Raw genomic sequence first — 18,872 nt, 5'->3', positions numbered from 1 at the left:
AGCATAGCCAATGAAACTCTACTGGTAAAGGCTAAAAAGTCATAGTCATAATCTAAATGATCTCAAATAAAAAAGAAAAAGTGGTGCTACTATCTAAAAGTCAAAAATTTCTGCTGGGCATGGAGGTGCACGCATTTAAGTCTCAAGTGGTTCTCTATGAGTTTGAGGTCATCCAGGTCTACACAGTGAGTTGCTGGCCAGATAAGGCTACATAGTAAGACCTGTCTCAATAAATAAATAAAAACTTAAAAATAAAAAACAACTTCAAGCAGGAATGCACAGTAAAAAACTTCTCTAGTCTACAATGACATTCAAGACAATTCCTTTAGCCAAAACAAAAGGTCTACACCTGCTTCCAATTTCCATACAACTGACCTCTTACACGCAACCATATTCCAGGTGTTCCACACAACCCCTGACCTACAGCTCTGAAAAGCAAAAATTCTGGAAGGTTTTGTTACTTTGTGAGCTTCTACCAAATTTCAGTTAGTGATTAAACGCAAAAAAATAAAAAAATAAAAAATAAAAAAAAATTACTGGGTGCAGTGGCACATGCCTGTAAACCCAGCACTTCAGCAGGCAGAGGCAGGAGTATCTCTGTGAGTTCAAGGCCAGCCTGATCTATAAAGCGAGTCCAGGACAGCCAAGGCTACACAGAGAAACACTGCCTTGAAAAACCAAAAAAGTGTTCGCTTCAGCAGCACATATACTAAAATTGGAAAGATACAGAAAAGATTAGCATGGCCCCTGCGCAAAGATGACACACAAATTCCTGAAGCATTCCATATTTTTCATGGAACCTTCTTCAAAATAGACCATATAGGTGTTCACAAAGCAAGCCTCAACAGATACAAGAAGATTGAAATAATCCCCTGTATTCTATCTGACCACCATGGACTAAAGCTGGACCTCAACAACAATAGAAATAGCTAAAAGCTTACACGCACATGGAAACCGAACAACTTGCTGCTCAATGACAGCTGGATTAAGGAAGAAATAAGGAAAGAAATCAAAGGCTTCCTAGAATTCAATGAAAATGAAGGTACAACATACCCTAATTTATAGGACACAATGAAAGCAGTGCTCAGAGGAAAATTCATAGCACTAAATGTCCTCAAGAAGAAATTTGTAACATCTCATACAAGCAACTTAATAGCTCAACTGAAAGCCCTAGAAAAAAAAGAAGCAAATACACCCAAGAGGAGCAGACGGCTGGAAATAATCACGACACTCAGGGCTGAAATCAATCAATTAGAAACAAATAAAACTAATCAAAGAATCAATAAAACCAAGAGCTGGTTCTTTGAGAAAATCAACAAGATAGACAAAGCCTTAGCCAAACTAACTAAAAGGCAGAGAGAAATTATCCAAATCAACAAAATCAGAAATGAAAAGGAGGACATAACCAGACACTGAGGAAATCCAAATTATCATTAGGCCGTACTACAAAAGCCTATATGCCACAAAATTTGAAAAATCTAAAAGAAATGGACAATTTTCTTGATAGATTCCATTTACCAAAATTAAGTCAAGATCAGGTAGAAAGATTGAATAGTCCTATATCCCCCAAAGAAATAAAAGCTGTCATCAACAGTCTCCCTTCCAAAAAAAGCCCTGGGCCAGATGGATTTAGTGCAGAATTCTACCACACCTTCAAAGAAGTGCTAACACCAATTCTCTTCAAACTATTCCACAAAATAGAAACAGAAGGAACATTACCAAACTCATTCTATGGAGCCACAGTCACCTTGATACCTAAACCACACAAAGACCCAACAAAAAAAGAAAACTTCAGACCTATCTCTCTTATGAACATTGATGCAAAAATACTCAATAAAATGCTTGCAAACTGAATCCAAGAACACATCAAAGATATCATCCACCGTGACCAAGTAGGCTTCATCTCAGGCATGCAAGGGTAGTTCAGCATATGGAAATTCATCAATGTAATCCACCATATAAACAAACTGAAGGAGAAAAACCACATGATCATCACTTTAGATGCCGAAAAAGCATTTGACAAAATCCAACACCCATTCACGTTTAAAGTCTTGGAGAGATCAGGGATACAAGGCACATACCTAAACACAGTAAAGGCAATATACAGCAAGCCAAAAGCCAACATCAAACTCAATGGAGAGAAACTTAAATCAATCCCACTGAAATCAGGGACAAGGCAAGGCTGCCCACTCCATATCTCTTCAACATAGTACTTGAAGTCTTAGCTAAAGCAATAAGACAGCTAAAGGAGATCAAGGGGATACAAATCAGAAAGGAAGAGGTCAAAGTTTCACTATTCGCAGATGATATGATATTATACATGAGCGACCCAAAAATTCAACCAGAGAACTCCTTCAGCTGATAAACACCTTCAGAAAAGTGGCTGGATACAAAATCAACTCAAAAAAAAATCAGAAGCCCTCCTGTATACCATCGACAAAAGGGCCAAGAAAGAAATCAGGGAAACAACACCCTTCACAATAGCCACTAATAACCTTGGGGTGACTCTATAACCAAGCAAGTGAAAGACCTGTTTGAAAAAAACTTCAAGTCTCTGAAGAAAGAAATTGAAGAAGATATCAGAAGATGGAAAGCTCTCCTGTGCTCATGGAATGGTAGGATTAACATAGTGAAAATAGCCATTCTGCCAAAAGCAATCTACAGATTCAATGCAATTCCCATCAAAATACCAACACAATTCTTTACAGACCTTGAAAGAAAAATTCTCAGCTTCATATAGTGAAACAAAAAATCCAGAATTTCCAAAGCGATCCTGTACAACAACAGATCATCTGGAGGTATCTCCATCCCTGATCTCAAGCTGTATTACAGAGCAATAGTAATAAAAACTGCACTGTATTGGCATAGAAGCAGAATGGTGGATCAATGGAACAGAATAGAAGACCCAGAAATAAACCCACACACCTATGAATACTTGATTTTTAACAAAGAAGCCAAAACCATTCAATGGAAAAAAGATAGCATCTTCAACAAATGGTGCTGGTCCAACTGGATGTCTACATGTAGAAAAATGAAAATAGATCCATATTTATCACCCTTCACAAAATTGAAGTCCAAGTGGATCAAAGACCTCAACATAAAACCAGATATACTAAATCGGTTAGAAGAAAAAGTGGGGAAGAGCCTAGAACTCATTGGCACAGGAGACAACTTCCTGAACAGAACACCAACAGCACAGGCTCTGAGAGCAACAATCAATAAATAGGACCTCATGAAATTGAAAAGCTTCTGTAAAGTAAAAAGACACTGTCGTTAGAACAAAACGACAGCCTACAGACTGGGAAAGGATCTTCACCAACCCTATATCTGACAGAGGGCTGATATCCAGACTATATAAAGAACTAAATAAGTTAAAAAGCAATAAATCAAGCAACCCAATTTAAAAATGCGGTACGGAGCTAAACAGAGAATTCTCTGTAGAGGAATAAAGAATGGCAGAGAAACACTTAAAGAGATGCTCAATGTCCTTAGCCATCAGAGAGATGCAAATCAAAACGACCCTGAGATTTCACCTTACACCCATCAGAATGGCTAAGATCAAAAACTCAAGTGACAACACATGCTGGAGAGGTTGTGGAGAAAGGGGAATCCTCTTCCATTGCTGGTGGGAATGTAAACTTGTACAACCACTTTGGAAATCAATCTGCGCTTTCTCAGACAATTAGGAATAGCACTTCCTCAAGATCCAGCTATACCACTCCTAGGCATATATCCAAAAGATACTCAAGTACACAACAAGGACATTTGCTCAACCATGTTTGTAGCAGCTTTATTTATAATAGCCAGAAGCTGGAAACAACCCAAATGTCCAATGGAGGAATGGATACAGAAATTGTGGTACTTTTACACAATGGAATACTACTCAGAAATTAAAAACAAGGAAATCATGAAATTTGCAGGCAAATGGTGGGATCTAGAAAACATCATTCTGAGTGAGGTATCCCAGAAGGATAAAGACACACACGGTATATACTCTTATAAGAGGGTACTAGACCTATAAGATAGGATAAACATACTGAAATCTATTTACCTAAAGAAGATAAACAAGAAAGAGGACCCTGGGTAAGATGATCAACCCTCACTTAGAAAGACAAATGAGATGGACATTGGTTGTAGGAGAAAACAAGTAACAGGACAGGAGCCTACCACAGAGGGCCTCTATAAGGCTCTACCTAGCAGTATATCAAAGTAGATACTGAAACCCATAACCAAACCTTTGGCAGAGTACAGGGAATTATATAAAAGGGGGAGTTAGTATGACCTGGAGAGGACAGGAGCTCCACAAGGACCAAATATATCTGGGCACAGGGGTCTTTTGTAAGACTGTATCTCCAACGAAGGACCATGTATGGATATTTCTTACATGAACTCAATGGCTGGCTCTTTGACCTCCCCCTATCCCTACTGAGGGAGGAGCAGCCCTGCTAGACCACAGAGGAGGACTTTGCAGCCAGTCCTGAAGATACCTGGTAAACCAGGGTCAGATGAAAGGGGAAGAAGTCCTTCCATATCAGTGGACTTGGAAAGGGGCAGGGAGGAGATGAGGGAGGGAGGGTGGGATTGGGAGGGAATAAAGGAGGGGGCTATAGCTGGGATACAAAGTTAATAAACTGTAACTAATATTAAAAAAAATTTAACTAAAAAAAGAAAAAGAAATAAGCATACATATATACATATATATGGTTTAATTTCTCTAAGCAAAAAAGTGGTTTTTATTATATATATTATAAATATACAATTATTATGTTTGTAATATATAATAACTTATATATAATTATAAATATTATAATTATAATATAAATATATATTATAAATATATATAATAAATATATATACTACTTTTTATTTTGTTTTGTTTTTCTAGATAGGGTTGCTTTGTATAACAGAGCCTTGGCTGTCCTGGACTTACTCTGTAGACCAGGCTGGCCTCAAACTCACAGAGATCCGCCTCTCTCTGCCTCCCTCCCTAGTGCTGGGATTAAAGGTATACACCACCATGCCTGGCTTTTAATATATGTATGAAATCTGGATATTGGGGCTCATGCCTGTAATTGCATTATGAGTTCTGGGCCAGCACAGGCAATGGAAACCCTGTCTAAAAGATAAAAACTTTGAACATATATATTTATATATGTATGTATGTGTGGTATGACATGTAACTACAGGCTTTATATTACTTGCAAGTATATCTTTGTGAATACTGATGTTTGTTTACAAGGTTCTATCAAGATGCTGTTAAGGAAGTAGAATTCTGAAATACATCTGATCTCAAAAGTTTCTGATACAGTATGCTGACTTCAAAACATGTACAAAGTTCAAAAATCTATTTCTTTGATACTTTTGAAGAACAGAAAAAAAGAACTGTTTAATAAGAAGTCATATATTAAAAATCAAGCTTTATGAGCAAAAGTGGATTTAAAGTGTAAAATAAAAGGAACTTAAGATTAATGTGAGGGATCGGGACACGGCTGGGATACAGAGTTAATAAAATGTAACTGATAAAAAAATAAAAAAAGATTAATGTACCATAGGAAAAGGACGCCATGAACCAGGCATGATGCAAATTATAAGCTGTAAATTAAAACCAGTCCTTTAAATTTATGAGACTCACCTACAAGAATACGTTGTTTCTCCACTTTTGAAAACCTTCCCACACAACTGAAATGCTCCACTGTGCTTCAATTTCTCTAAGCAGATGTCTGGATCCTCTCCAAATAAGCACCATTCCAAAGGGGTGAGTATTGACACTTGTACACTCTCTTCTTGCTTTTCCAAATCTGGGTCCATCTCAGCAAAATAAATTTCTGGCACTAGTTGTGCCAAATGATGTAAGAAAGCAGTATAAAAATCAGCTTGCTGATCCCACCACTGAAAGGGAAAAAAAGATGACAATCAGACTTTTTTTTACAAGTTCATTTTTTTTAGTTGAAAAGAATATTTTATTCCTTGAGAAATTCATATACACACAGGACATAGCTTGATCATGTTCACCACCACCCCTCCCCATATCCCTGTCCCTACTTCCTCATCCCCTCCCAAGCTCACTCTTTTCCTTTATGTGTGTATCTCTAACCCATTAAGTCCAGTTTGTGCTGCCCATATATTTTTTGGATGTTGGGCCATCCACTACAGTATGGCTAGCTTGCCAGGAGCCACGCCCTTATGGCCAAGTTATTTCTAATGATTGTGGAGTACAAATAATGGCATAACGCTGTACTTTCAAAGCAATTTGCAATATTTTTATACTTCATCAATATAAAAAAAGAGGTGCATCGACTGGACCACCAAGACGGTGGTAAAAGCACTTGCCATCAGGCTTGGTGATTTGGCGATCCCCAGGATCAAGATGGTCTAAGTAGAGAACCAATACCTGCAAGCTGTCCTCTGACCTACATACGTGCATTGTGATACACTGTGGCCTCACAAATACACACACTCATTAAATAAATGATCAAATAAATAAATAAAAGCATAAATAAAAAATCTGAGTTTTTTTAAAAGTTGAATTAATTGTGGCTTAGTCATACATTCAACACAGCTAGAAAGTATACAGAGATATATGTCCTGATACGTATTTTCTTCAAGTTATACTGTTAAATGCAAAAAGCCTGGTGATGGTGCATGTCTTTAATCCCAGCACTAGGGAGGCAGAAGTAGGCAGATCTCTGAGTTTGAGGACAGCCTGGTCTAAAGAGTGAGTTCCAGGACAGTCAGGGCTACACAGAGAAACCCTGTCTCAAAAATAAGTAAATAATCAATAAATCAATAGCAAAAAGCACAGAACAATGAGTCCATGTGCTACTGTTCATATGGAGGAGGAGAGCAGACATACTGAATATGCTTATGTTTAAACAGGAAACGTCTAGGAAAATGGCTGAAGTAGAGTGCTTGTCTAGCATACATGAAGTCCTGGGTTCCAGCACTACATTAAAATCCAGCATGATGGTTCACAATTGCAACACAATACTCTGGAAGTAGAAAGAAGTTCAAGAGCATCATCAGCTACACATCAGGTTCAAGGCCTGGGTTATATGAGACCTGACTCTTCAAAATAAAAAAATAAAAAACTCTGAAAAAATTCAAAATGAATTAAGGATGGAAAGATCCCTGGGAAGGATTTTGTTTTCCCTGCGTACCTTTACAATGGTTTGAATATGCAGTGGTGCACGGGCCCACATGTTTAACCAGGTGGTTCCAATGAAGGTGATACTTTGGAAGGCTGTGGAGCCTAGAGAAGTAGAGCCTCACTGACAGCAGCCTCACTGACTGCCTCAGGTTATAGCCAGCCCTTCAGCACCCTTTGACCCAATCTCTGTTTCCTAGTCAGTCACAGAAGTAGGAGCAAGCTATCTTAGGCTCTCGGATAGCATGCCTTCCTGGCCTTGAAACTAAGAGCTAAAATAAATCAATCTTCCCCTAATATACCTCTATCTTAGAAGTTTTGTCCCAGCAAAGAGAAAAAAACCAATTTAAACAACTTGTAAACTTTTATTCATATGTGTATAGGTATGCATATGCACGTTCTGTCTACAGAAATCATTCTAAAACTTATTTAATCTCATATATCTCAGGCACAAAAGTGTTCATAAAAGCAAAACACTTAAAACCTCAATGCCTATCAATGGAAGAACAAAAAAGAAATTATTCAGTCTACCGCCTAACCATATTGCTCAGGTGTGCAAAATCACCAGTTAAATTCACTACAATACGTGTAATTGAAGAAGCTGAAATCTGCCTAAATGTCTACAGATAAAAGTCCATTCATTAGCCAGGCTGTGGTGGTGCACGCCTTTAAGGCCAGCACTTAGAAGGCAAAGGCAGGCAGATCTCTGAGTTCAAAGCCAGCCTAGTCTACCGATCGAGTTCCAGGACAACCAGAGCTATACAGAGAAACCCTGTCTCAAAAAACAAAACCAAACAAAAAGTCCATCCATTAAAGCAGAATATACTACTTAATCTTCCAGTTTTTAGGAGACAGGGATGTAGCCCTGGCTGCCCTGAAACTCTACTATGTAGACCAGGCTCATCTAGAACTTGCAGAGATCAATGACTCTCTTTGCTTCTGAATGCCAGATTAAAGGAATATACCACCATGGCCAACAGAACATACCATTCTATGAATGGAGAATGCCATAAAAATACTGTTATGTAACACAAATTTTGATTAATACAATCTTACATTTACAAACAAAATTTAATTATGTATACTTTAAATTTTTCTACAGATGTTGCTGGGGGTCCAACCTGGTCATACAGCATTTGTATAAAAAATACAAGGCATTGGGTTAGAGCTGTACCATAAAAAAAAAAACAAAACAAAAACAGGCATCCCAACTTCTCCAGTTCAATGCTTATTCTACTAAAACTAATATAACAGTGAGTACATAGGTCTTTTAACTTCACCCTTCTTAATTTCACATTAAACTAAAACAAAACAATAAAGCTTTGACTTCCCTTTAATCTTTCTCTAGTCTAAATGAAGCCTCTTAGCTAACAGCTGTCTAAAATTGTGGATACTACTACATATTGCTGATGTTTTTAAACCATGTCTCTGTACTGTTTGTTGATTGGTACAGAATACCGGAATGAGGATGCCAACAGTGCTGTCACTATGGGTCTAATCAGTAGCTCTCATTGCTCTACCCTCCCCCTTTATCTCCTCTTCAAGGCTCAGCTCAAGACCCATCTTAATAATCCTTCATGATAAAGCCAGAAAACGTCCCTCCTGTTAATTCCAACACAGCACTTACTAGAGAAGACATTCCTTCTGTACCCTACCTAATATCAGTTAGAAAGATGCATTCACTGAACAGTGCTGGGAGCTGAACCTAGCGCCTGGTGCCTGCTAGGCTGCTTACGCATATTGGTTTGTTTCTGTTTGAGACAGGTCTCACCATGCAGCCTTGGCTGTTCTGAAACTCCTTTTTGTAGACCAGGCTGGCCTCAAATTCACAGATCTATCTACTGGCCTCCACCTTTGGAGTGCTGGGATTAAAGGCACGTGCAACCACACCCGGCCATTAAGTTGGTTATCTTAAATGTCTTCAACTAACCCTTCAAGTAGGCTGAAAGCTCCTGAAAAAAGGAACTGTCTTTCAAAACCCTTTATACCCACAGGCACAGCGTTAAGTATGCAGCGTAAGTTCCCAGTAAACACAATAGTAAGTACTTGTGGCTAGAAATACGGCCAGCTTTGACATTAGACCTTGTAACTTTGTTTACTGAACCATTACAGTAAATGCTGTACAATTATAGTCTTTTACAAAAAGTTTCTACTGTGGTACACTATGGAATTTGCTTTTAAGTTTTTAAGAGTTTCATACAACATGTTTTGACCACATTTAGCTTCTCTCCCCCAACTCTTCCTGGATCCCTCTCTCCCTATCAACCGAACCTAGTGCTTTTTTTTTTTTTTTTTTTTTAATCCATCAAGACCAACTTGTGCTACCTAAATATTCTTGTATGCATGGTCTTCCTCTAGAGTGTGGTTGACTTACCAGGGACACTCTTAAAAGAAAACTGTCTCTCCTTTTTCCAGAAGCTAGCAACTGCTAACGGCTCCATGGCTGGGGTTGGGTTGGGTGCCTACCTCCCATCTCCACACTAGGATTTAGTCTGGTGTGAGTTTGCACAGGTTTTGTGTATTTTTCAAAACTTCTGTAAGTTCTATGTGCAGCTTCCCTGCTGTCTCCAAAAGATATTATTTCCTTATAGCTATCCACCATCCATTTCCTCTAGCTCTTATACCCTCAAGTATCCTGAGCCTTGGGAGGAGAGGTGGCCTTTTATATTATTTATTATTGTTCTTGTTATTTGACATAAGGTCTCACTTGGTGGCCCATGCTGACCTAAAACTCACTCTATAGCTCAGGCTGGCCTTGAACTCATGGTAATTCTCCTGCCTTACCCTCCCAAGTTTGAGGATTACAAGTATGAGCCACTATACCTAGCTCACACACATACACACAAAAGGGCTGGTAAAATGTCTCAGCCGATGACTGAAGTTTAATCCTGGATACCACAAGGCAGCAGGAGAAAACTGACTCCTGAAAGCTGTTTTCTGACCTTTACACATACGCTCAGATGCATGAGTACCTGCACTTACATACTTATACACACATACATACACACACAAAATAAGTGAAAAATTATAGAATAGGTATTTCACTGAGTAAACAAGTAAGTTATTTAGGAATTATTATTGGTGAATGTTTCCTTTTTTTCCCCCCTTTGGTCATTTTTAGTGTTTTCTTCCACTTGTAACAGGAATTAAATGTTTAATTTAAAAGATCAGAAAAACAAACAAACAAACAAAAAAAAACAAATTTTTTTCCATAACATTTGGAATTAAGGGAGTTTTCCTAATTGACTGTCCATAAAAACAAGTTCTCACAACATTTAAACTTCCAGGCATTCCAAACATATTACTCATCCCCACAGAGACTAAAAGATAAGTTTGCAACTCTAAATAAAATCTGCAGTTACAGATGCCCCTGTGGGAACATCATTCTGAAAAAGGAACTTTGGTAGATTGATGTTCAAACCACAACTTACCCTTCTGTAAGTCAAATGCTAGACATCTACAGTCTTCACAGGCCTGCCACTTCTCAAATTCCTGTGTTTTTATTTTTTGTTTTTTAATTTTAAGAATTTTTAAATTGCATTTATATTCTGAGACAGGGTCTCACCATACTGACCTGGAACATGGCTTGTAGACTAGGCTGCTCTAGAACTCAGAAATCTGCCTTCCCTGTAGACCAAATGCTGGAATTAAAGGTATAAGCCAAAAAGCTCGGCTGCTGCTGCTGTTTTTTGTTTGTTTGTTTGTTTTGTTGTTGTTTTTTAAGGAGAGGTAACAAAATCTAGATGTTCTTCAAGTTTTCACAGGTAGTACTGAATTAGCAAATAGACAACATTTCTAGGCATCAAGAAATCTTTGGGTATACAAATTTCCTTGTCTTACTTGACAAGTTTGTTTGTTTGTTTGTTTGTTTGTTTGAGACAGGTTTTTTGTGTAGCCCTGGCTGTAGACCAGGCTGGCCTCAAACTCAGAGATCCACCTACTTCTGCTTCCCAAGTGTTGGGATTAAAAGCATGCGTCACCATGCCTGCTGACAGCACCACAATCCCTGCTTTCAAAGAGCACATTCTCTTCTTTGGCAGCTATCTCACACTTTCGACTGGAGAATGTATGCAACTAACGCCCTTAGATCAGTCACTTGGAGACACACCTGGTCCTATGGGCAAGTAAACCTAGTTGTAAAGCTTCATTTCCTTTCTACTGAGTTCCATATTGTCTTAGTCACTCTTTCATACAACATGTTATTATTCCTTCTAGCCCTGTGCTGCCAGTAAAACCAAATTTCCTATGTATTCATGGCATTAATAATACAAATTGAAGTAATATACAGAGGCCGTGACAAGCAAGGGACTCTGCCTGTCTCTTCTTTGCTCTTGAAATAATGCATAAGTATATTGCCAAAATCTAGTTTTTATATGCATCCTGTCTCTCTTGAGCCACTGTCTTCCTTTTTCATCTCTGACCATACTTCTCTTTGAGTCTTTGGATGAATGCAATGTTTTCCTACAGCTCTTTACACTGTATGGACTACACATATGCAAAATAGCTAAAATGTTTTCTTATATTTCAAAGTGAAGCATGTGTGTATTTAAAAAGGAGTAAATGAAAAGACGTAAGTTCCTTGTGGCTGATGTCATTTCTGAACTTATTTGTAAAAACAAAAGGCTGAAGGGCTTTTTAAAAGTTTGCCTAGAAAAACATACTAAGTGGTTAGTCTCACTCTAAGGCAGGCGAACCTTCTTTAGGAGCCCAGCAGTAAGCAAACTATTAGAAGGAACCCTCAGAAGAGTAACTGTGGACTTGGCTCTGGTCAGGGCCTGAATTGCTTCTAGGTAACAAGTGGACACTCAAGGCAGCACAATTACTCTTCTGGAGTCCTTCAGAGGGTTTGTTTAGTACAGTCTATTTCCACAAGCACTTCGCCTGTTTATAGGGACATGACACTTTTTTAAAATTAAATTTTTATTTTTTATATTAATTACAGTCTATTAACTCCGTATCCCAGATGTAGCGCCCTCCCTCATTCCCTTCTCAGTCCCACCCTGCCTCTCTCATCTCCTCCTATGCCCCTCTCCAAGTCCAAGGATAGAGGAGGTCCTCCTCCCTTTCCATCTGACCCTAGCTTATCAGGTCTCATCAGAACTGGATGCATAGTTCTCCTCTGTGGCCTGGCAAGGCTGCTCCCCCATCAGGGGGAAGTGGTCAAAGAGCTAGCCACTGAGTTCATGTCAGAGACAGTCCCTGTTCCCCTTACTAGGGCACCCACTTGGATACTGAGCTGCCATGGGCTACATCTGAGCAGGGGTTCTAGGTTATATCCATGAATGATCCTTGGTTGGAGTATTCGTCTCAGAAAAGACCCCTGTGCCCAGATATTTTGGTTCTGTTGCTCTCCGACATGACACTTTTTTTAAAAAATGTATTGTGCTAGGCATGACGGATTGTGAGTTACAGGCCAGCCTGAGCCATATAACAAGATACTGTCTGAAGAAAGAAAAGAAAGGAAAACCCAAACTCATCCATCAAAATAAAAACAGCAACAGTTTCTTTCACAAGTGCCATGTTAACTCAAGTCACAAGGGAGTAGTGAGGTCTTAATATTTTGTCTTAAACCACCTGAGACTAAGGGACAATGCTTAAAGGAAATTATTTTATAAAAAAAGGCATAGGATTAATGCCTTTTGAGAAGCTGAATAATGTAATAGTAGGGAAATTTTGAAATAGGCTTCAAAGGTAGCACATAAAGAATGGGCAGACACCTCTCCATGATTCACCATGCGTCAGTGACTTACACACCTGTCTTTCCAGACAGATTCTCCATGAAGTACTGAAAAGACTGACATGATTACACTGTTTGCCCTGTAGAGAATGGACTGGAATGCCTGGTCCAACATGGCTCCAGGCATTTACCCTGAGTAGGGCTAGCAAGGGAATGAAGGAATGACAGACACAGAGAAATGAAATGCTGGATCAGACAGTCTGGACTCTCAGATGGAGAAACTTCAGCACCCCAAAAGCTCAGTGTATTTATTACATACAGCACAGACAGGCAGGGTTATTGCATACAGCTGAACAAAAAGGCAGGGATATGATATGCAGATTAACAAGAAGGAAGGGTTTATGCTACACAGCTGGATCAAGGAGATAGGTTTAGCTAACCTCAATAGGAGCATTCTCTGTAGGAAGCACTCTTTAGACCACAAGGAGTAGGAGAGGGCAGAAAAGACTTATGGTGTACATTTTTTTCTACATACACTACCAGTATATGTAAGTGGACCAGAAGAAGGCTTTGTCATCCCTCTTAGCCTCACCATGGGGGCAGTGGTGGGGAAGAAGCCTTTGCCATTTTTTACGGGTCTGAGGCCATGTTCTTTGACAGCCTTTGTCCATGTCAACAGCACATATTCATACAGGACTTCACTTACTAGGGCCTCCTCTGATCTCCACACTGAAAGATGACAAAAGTAAAAGGAGAGAACTTAGTTAAGAAGCTACAGTTGTCTAAGCAATAAATGGTGGCTTAGATTACAAAGATGAGTGTAAAGACAGAAAGATGTTTGTATTCAAGAGCTAACGTGGAGGTGCCCTGTACTGAGACAAGAATAACAAAATCCTTGATTTGCCTTCCTGCTGTCCTCTTCTAATATCTACCATAAATGTTTAAACCAAAAACTAGGGGTACAGATGTCATCGATTCCTTTCACTTTCCATCAACTTAATAATTAAGTCATCACTGTTTCTACCACATTTCCAAAATCTTGCTCAAACTGATAACTTGTGTCTTCCTGTAATAAACTTTCAAGTGGAAGCTATATCTTGGGTTACTATAGCTAATTCCTATTCTCCCTCTCTCCATTTTTCAAGACAGAGTTTATCTATGTGTAGCATTGGCTGTCCTGGAATCATTCTGTAGACCAGGCTGGCTTCAAACTCACCGAGATCCACCTGCCTCTGCCTCCTGAGTGCTGGGATTAAAGGTATGTGCCACTGCTGCCCAGCTGCTCTCTCTCTTTGAAACAACTATCAGATAGGCTGGTGGAAGCAAGTAAGCAACTGAGTTTATGATTCTGACACTCAGAAATGAGACGACTGTGAGCTATGAGCTGCGAAATGAACATACAGAGGTAGTACGTAAGCTGTAGAACTAGATGAAATAAAATGTGCAGTCAGTGTCAGTATATAGAAAAAAAGACCACAGGGCCACGCCGAGTGACACCTTCTTCTTAGAAGAAGGAATTCAGGTGGGAAATAGTCAAAGAAAGCAGATGTTCTGGCAGACCACCAATGTCCTCTGGATTTTCAATATTCTCAGTTCTTGTCATGAGACCAATAAATTACCCTTTCCTAAAAACTACCTTTCATGACACTGTTCTACTCTTATTTCCTCAGCTCTTTGGTTTCTGGGTATATGCGTGTATATATTCACACAACTCGACCTTAAAGATATTATTCATAGGCGGGCCTGGTGGCACACACCTTTAATCCCAGTGCTCAGGGAGAGAAGAGGTAGGAAGATCACTGAGTTCAAGGCCAGCCTGGTCTATAAAGGGAGTCCAGGACAGCCAAGGCGACACAGAGAAACCCTGTCTCAAACAAAACAAGATAAAAAGATATTATTTATTCTTATAGCCTTAACCATCAATCAATTAATTCCAAACCGGTAACTTCCAAATGGCTAGCTTACTAGGGCAGGCTTGTGAATATATAGTTTCTTGTGCCTTTTTCGGCTCAAGAATCAATTCTCTTAGTGAATTTTTTTTAATTCAAATTATTTTTCTCTCTTAATTTTTAAAATTTTAAAATTTTATTATTATTGTGGGGGGGGAAGATGGGTGCATGAATGTGAAGATCAGAGGATAAATTTGTAGAGCTGGTGTTAGTGTGCAGGCCATTCTGCTGGCCTGCCCTCAGGGACCTAGCAACATCTTAGGTCACCAACTGCCACCTCCAGGTGGCTGCCACCCCAGCAATCTCTCTCTCTCTCTCTCTCTCTCCCTCTCTCTGTGTGTTCTAGGTATCCCCTTCCCCTCCCTCCCTGGACCCCTTCTCTATGCCCTCATGGCTCACTCACTGCCTCTCTCCAGGCCCTCCTCTCCCTTCCCCCAATAAGCCTCCTTACACTAGATCTGTTGTGTGGCGTAATTTCTCAGGGGGTACACCTTTGCATAGGCCCACCATGTTACCCCTGCCAGTGCACCATTAGATAGCATATCGGCTGGTTCTTTCCTTCCACCTTTACTTGTGGTACTAGATATCAAATTAAGGCACCAAACTTGTTCAGTAAGCAGTTCTAAGCCATTTTGCCAGTCCATTCTACTTACTTGTTAGGTGATATTAGACACTGTTGAAATGTTACTGAAATGATCTTGTATCTAAAAAAGAAATTTGGTTTAAAGAAATCAGTAACTCACTAGAAAGGAAATCTAATGAGAATGGAAATCTTTATTAAAGCTCTGTAGCTGTCCTGTATTTGTTATTTTGTTTCCATCAGCCCCAGCAGTGATTTGAGATATAAATTAATCAAATGGGGGTGCAGTGTTGAGGACTCAAGCTGAGCAACTTTGGCTTAACCACAAGGTAGTTTAATAGGGAGAATGAAATGGAAAACAGCAGCTTTAAAAAGTACAGGAAACAGGATGAACTCTGGGGTCAAGCAAAAAGAGTCAAGCCAAAAAATAAAGGCTTCACAGTCATAAGTCTGTATCCACTGACACCGGCCTATCTTAAATCTAAATTCTTGATCATTTATATTATCTGTATCACTAGACTGGGTTTCCTGAGGCTACTTGACACCATTCCTTGCTTCTTTGTAAAGCTTTAAAAAGCCTTGCCCAAAGAATTATACTACTCTTTGAAGGAGTTTGCTCCTCTTCAATTTCTATACCATTATCTCCAATTCCAAATTAATGAATGTTCTATGGTTTTATTAATGGGGTTTTACAGTGCTAATGGGAAGAATTAACATAGCGAAGCTTTAAATAAACAGTACTCATCTTCGACAACAGGAAACTGCAACTCTTCTGACTACATAGTTATACACTAGATTACAAAAAAAAAAAAAAAGCACATGATTCTATCTATGAAGTGCTGTTGTTTTCCTATTTTTGTTTTTAGATGGAGTTTCGCTGTGTAGGCCAGGGTTTGCCTGAACTTAAGTGATCCTTCTGCCTTGGCTTATAGCTCAGAAGAGCCCTTGCCTAGCATGCTAAGGCCTTGAGTTTGCTCCCCAGCACTCAACAAACAAACAAAAACCAGTTTAGCTACTTGGAAACGTAACTGTTTTCATCTGGACTTCACTACCTGCAGTGAAATGAGTTTCAACTACTTTTGGGGATGGAAGAGGAAGACTGCCAAGTGCTGACCTAGAACATAACCCTTATCCCAATCCCAACTCTGTTCCTCTTGGGTTTTTATCTTACAGATGTTTCTCTCCAGTCCCTTCAGTTGACTCATTTCTTAGCCATTCTCCTGTCTCATAAAACAATGTTCAAGAGTCTGACGGGATAAAGTAAGACAAGAATGACTTTATTAAAACTACAAACAACTTCACTAACCAGATGTGTGTGTATACAATGTGTTTGTGTGGGTGGATGGGTGTGTATCCCACACTCTTCCACATACAAACTTGATAAAACATGTCATGACGGATAGCGAGTACTTCATAAGTACCTCCCTCCCCACCAGTTATCTGAATGGACCACACCAATACGTTTGCTAACACTGCCTTTAGCCTACTCCGTTAGCATTCTCCCTGTGGCCAAACTATTGACTCAAATTTGTTCACTACCTCTCCTTTCTCATTCTTTGAAAATCCAAGAGCCAAGTACAGTTGATGGTTATTTCACCCACTTGAAACATCCCTTCTTTACATTTAGAAAGCAGTGACAAATGACAAATTTCCCTCACTGGGGGCCAGACCTGGGGTTCTCAAGACACTACCATAATGGACATCCGGACATGAAATGACAGTCACAATACTCACTGTCACTATCAAGTCCACCCACCTATGGGCTATCACACCAGGTGCCTGTCCAGATTCCTATCAACAAGAGGGGTCAGCAATGCGTCTACCGAAAAATGGCCTTCTCCAACCTCACCTCAGCTCCTACAGCAAACCACCTAATAACAGCACGAGTTCTTTCTACTTCAAAATAGAGATGTGAGTGTCTGCGCAGGCTGAGACTTAATAAATGACAGTCATTCTACTCCGCAGACTTAGCTGGCAGAAATGTATGTGGGTGACGACTAACTTTACGGGGAAGGAAGGGTGCTTCAAGCCGAGCACTCCCCTTTCCCGGCGCTGCCACGGAAAGTGGAGCCCCAAACCCTCGCCGGCGCCGCAGGAGGCTCCTTGGGGAGAGGACAAAAGGCAACAGCCGGTGAAGACTCACCGAGGCCGGCCGCTGAGGGGCCAAGGGAGGCTCGGAGCTGACGTCCATCCTCTCGGTTCCGTCCGTCTCGTCGTCCGCCATCTTAAAGGAAACGAACGTCCGCAGTTCCCGACCCCCGGCCGCCAGCTAGCGGAAACCTGTGGCCGGCCCGACGCACCAGGGACGACACTTTTACGACGGCCCCTGAAGTCGGGTTTGTCGCAGCACCCGGAGCGACTTCCGGTCGGCTTCCCGGAAGCAGGCTCCCGATCCGCGAGGCCGGACGTTTCTGACCTTTGGTTCCCCCGGGCTGAGGCCGAAGGGAAGTCCTCACAGCTGTGTCTTTAGTTCTTCATCCGCGGTAGGCGTGGGGAGATGGCAAAACCGGGAAACCTAGCCCGTTTGTCGGTAAGGGAAGACAAACTGGATCCAACCCCGTTATGGAATACCACGTGGAAAGAACAAGGAAGATGTACGGAAACATCCAGGGAAGATCATTGTCACAGACTGCATATGCACAAATGCATAAATGTGTATTGTGCGAAGGAATAGTTCTGAACTAGAAAGCACCCAAGGCCAAGACCAGGGTCGGAGGACCAAGGTGACCAAGAACTAATGTAGCATCATCTGTTGTTTTTGTTTTTCAGTTTTTTACAAAACGAATAACCACTCTGTAGCCCAATTTGGCCTCCATTTCCAAGCATTCCTCCCACCTTGGCAATCCAAGTGACAGATGTCAGCCACCTGGCCCCTTTAAAAAAAAAAAAAAAAAAAAAAAAAAACCAACTTTTTAAATCTTTACTGACTTAATTGTGTGTATATACATTTAATTGTGTGGTGCATGCACGTGCCGGGATTCATGTTTGTGAGTCAAAGGACAGTTTGAAGGGATTGGTTTGGTTCTCTGCTATCTTCTTAAAAATATCTAAAGGTATTTTTAAAACAGGATCTGTAAGATCAAATTTTCTTCGGCATGACTATAGATAGAGGCAGAACTAAAGCACAGCTATCTTCTGCAAAAGTTAGTCATTCCCACGTTTTTGGATAATTTTTTGTTTATAGAGTTAACTTTCATTTGAAATGCTATTTACTCCTGGTATAATAGCACATAACCTTTCAGCACTCCGGAAACAGAGGCAGGTGAATCTCTGAATTCATGGCCAGCCTGGTCTACTTAGGGAGTTCTAGGACAGCTAGTGCTACACAGTGAGACCTTTTCTCAAAAACAAAACAACAACAAAAACAGTTGTTTATGTTATGTTTAAATGGTTATAAATCAGTCATGGGTGGTTTACAACGATAATGCTAGCTAGCTTTTGAGAGGCTGAGATAGGAAGGTTGTTATAAGTTGGGGGCAGCAGAACTACATAGCTCCAGGTCAGTCTAGCTGCAGAATGTTC

General features: G+C 40.1%; 1 protein-coding gene and 1 non-coding gene across 3 annotated transcripts in view; one reads left to right on the top strand and one right to left on the bottom strand.

Annotated features, from left to right (window-relative positions):
- Ubr1 (ubiquitin protein ligase E3 component n-recognin 1) overlaps positions 1–18,248 on the bottom strand; it is a 117,995-nt gene extending 99,747 nt beyond the window's left edge. For both annotated transcript variants that reach the window (XM_021639393.2, XM_060371705.1), the window contains exons 1-2: positions 17,494–18,248; positions 5,633–5,889 (exon numbers count right to left, since the gene is read on the bottom strand). In XM_021639393.2, coding sequence (XP_021495068.1) covers positions 5,633–5,889; positions 17,494–17,574 — 338 coding nt within the window. In that variant the 5' untranslated portion in view covers positions 17,575–18,248. The remainder of the gene's footprint in view (positions 1–5,632; positions 5,890–17,493) is intronic.
- Positions 686–792, top strand: LOC132649111 (U6 spliceosomal RNA). Its single transcript, XR_009587545.1, has one exon. It is a non-coding gene; the product is annotated as a U6 spliceosomal RNA (small nuclear RNA).
- Positions 18,249–18,872: the final 624 nt, after the last annotated feature.

The sequence above is a fragment of the Meriones unguiculatus genome, chromosome 18, assembly GCF_030254825.1.
Source record: "Meriones unguiculatus strain TT.TT164.6M chromosome 18, Bangor_MerUng_6.1, whole genome shotgun sequence".
In the NCBI taxonomy this organism is placed as follows: domain Eukaryota; kingdom Metazoa; phylum Chordata; class Mammalia; order Rodentia; family Muridae; genus Meriones; species Meriones unguiculatus.
Note: the sequence above shows the minus strand (reverse complement) of the source record. Positions and strands in the feature narration are given on the sequence as shown.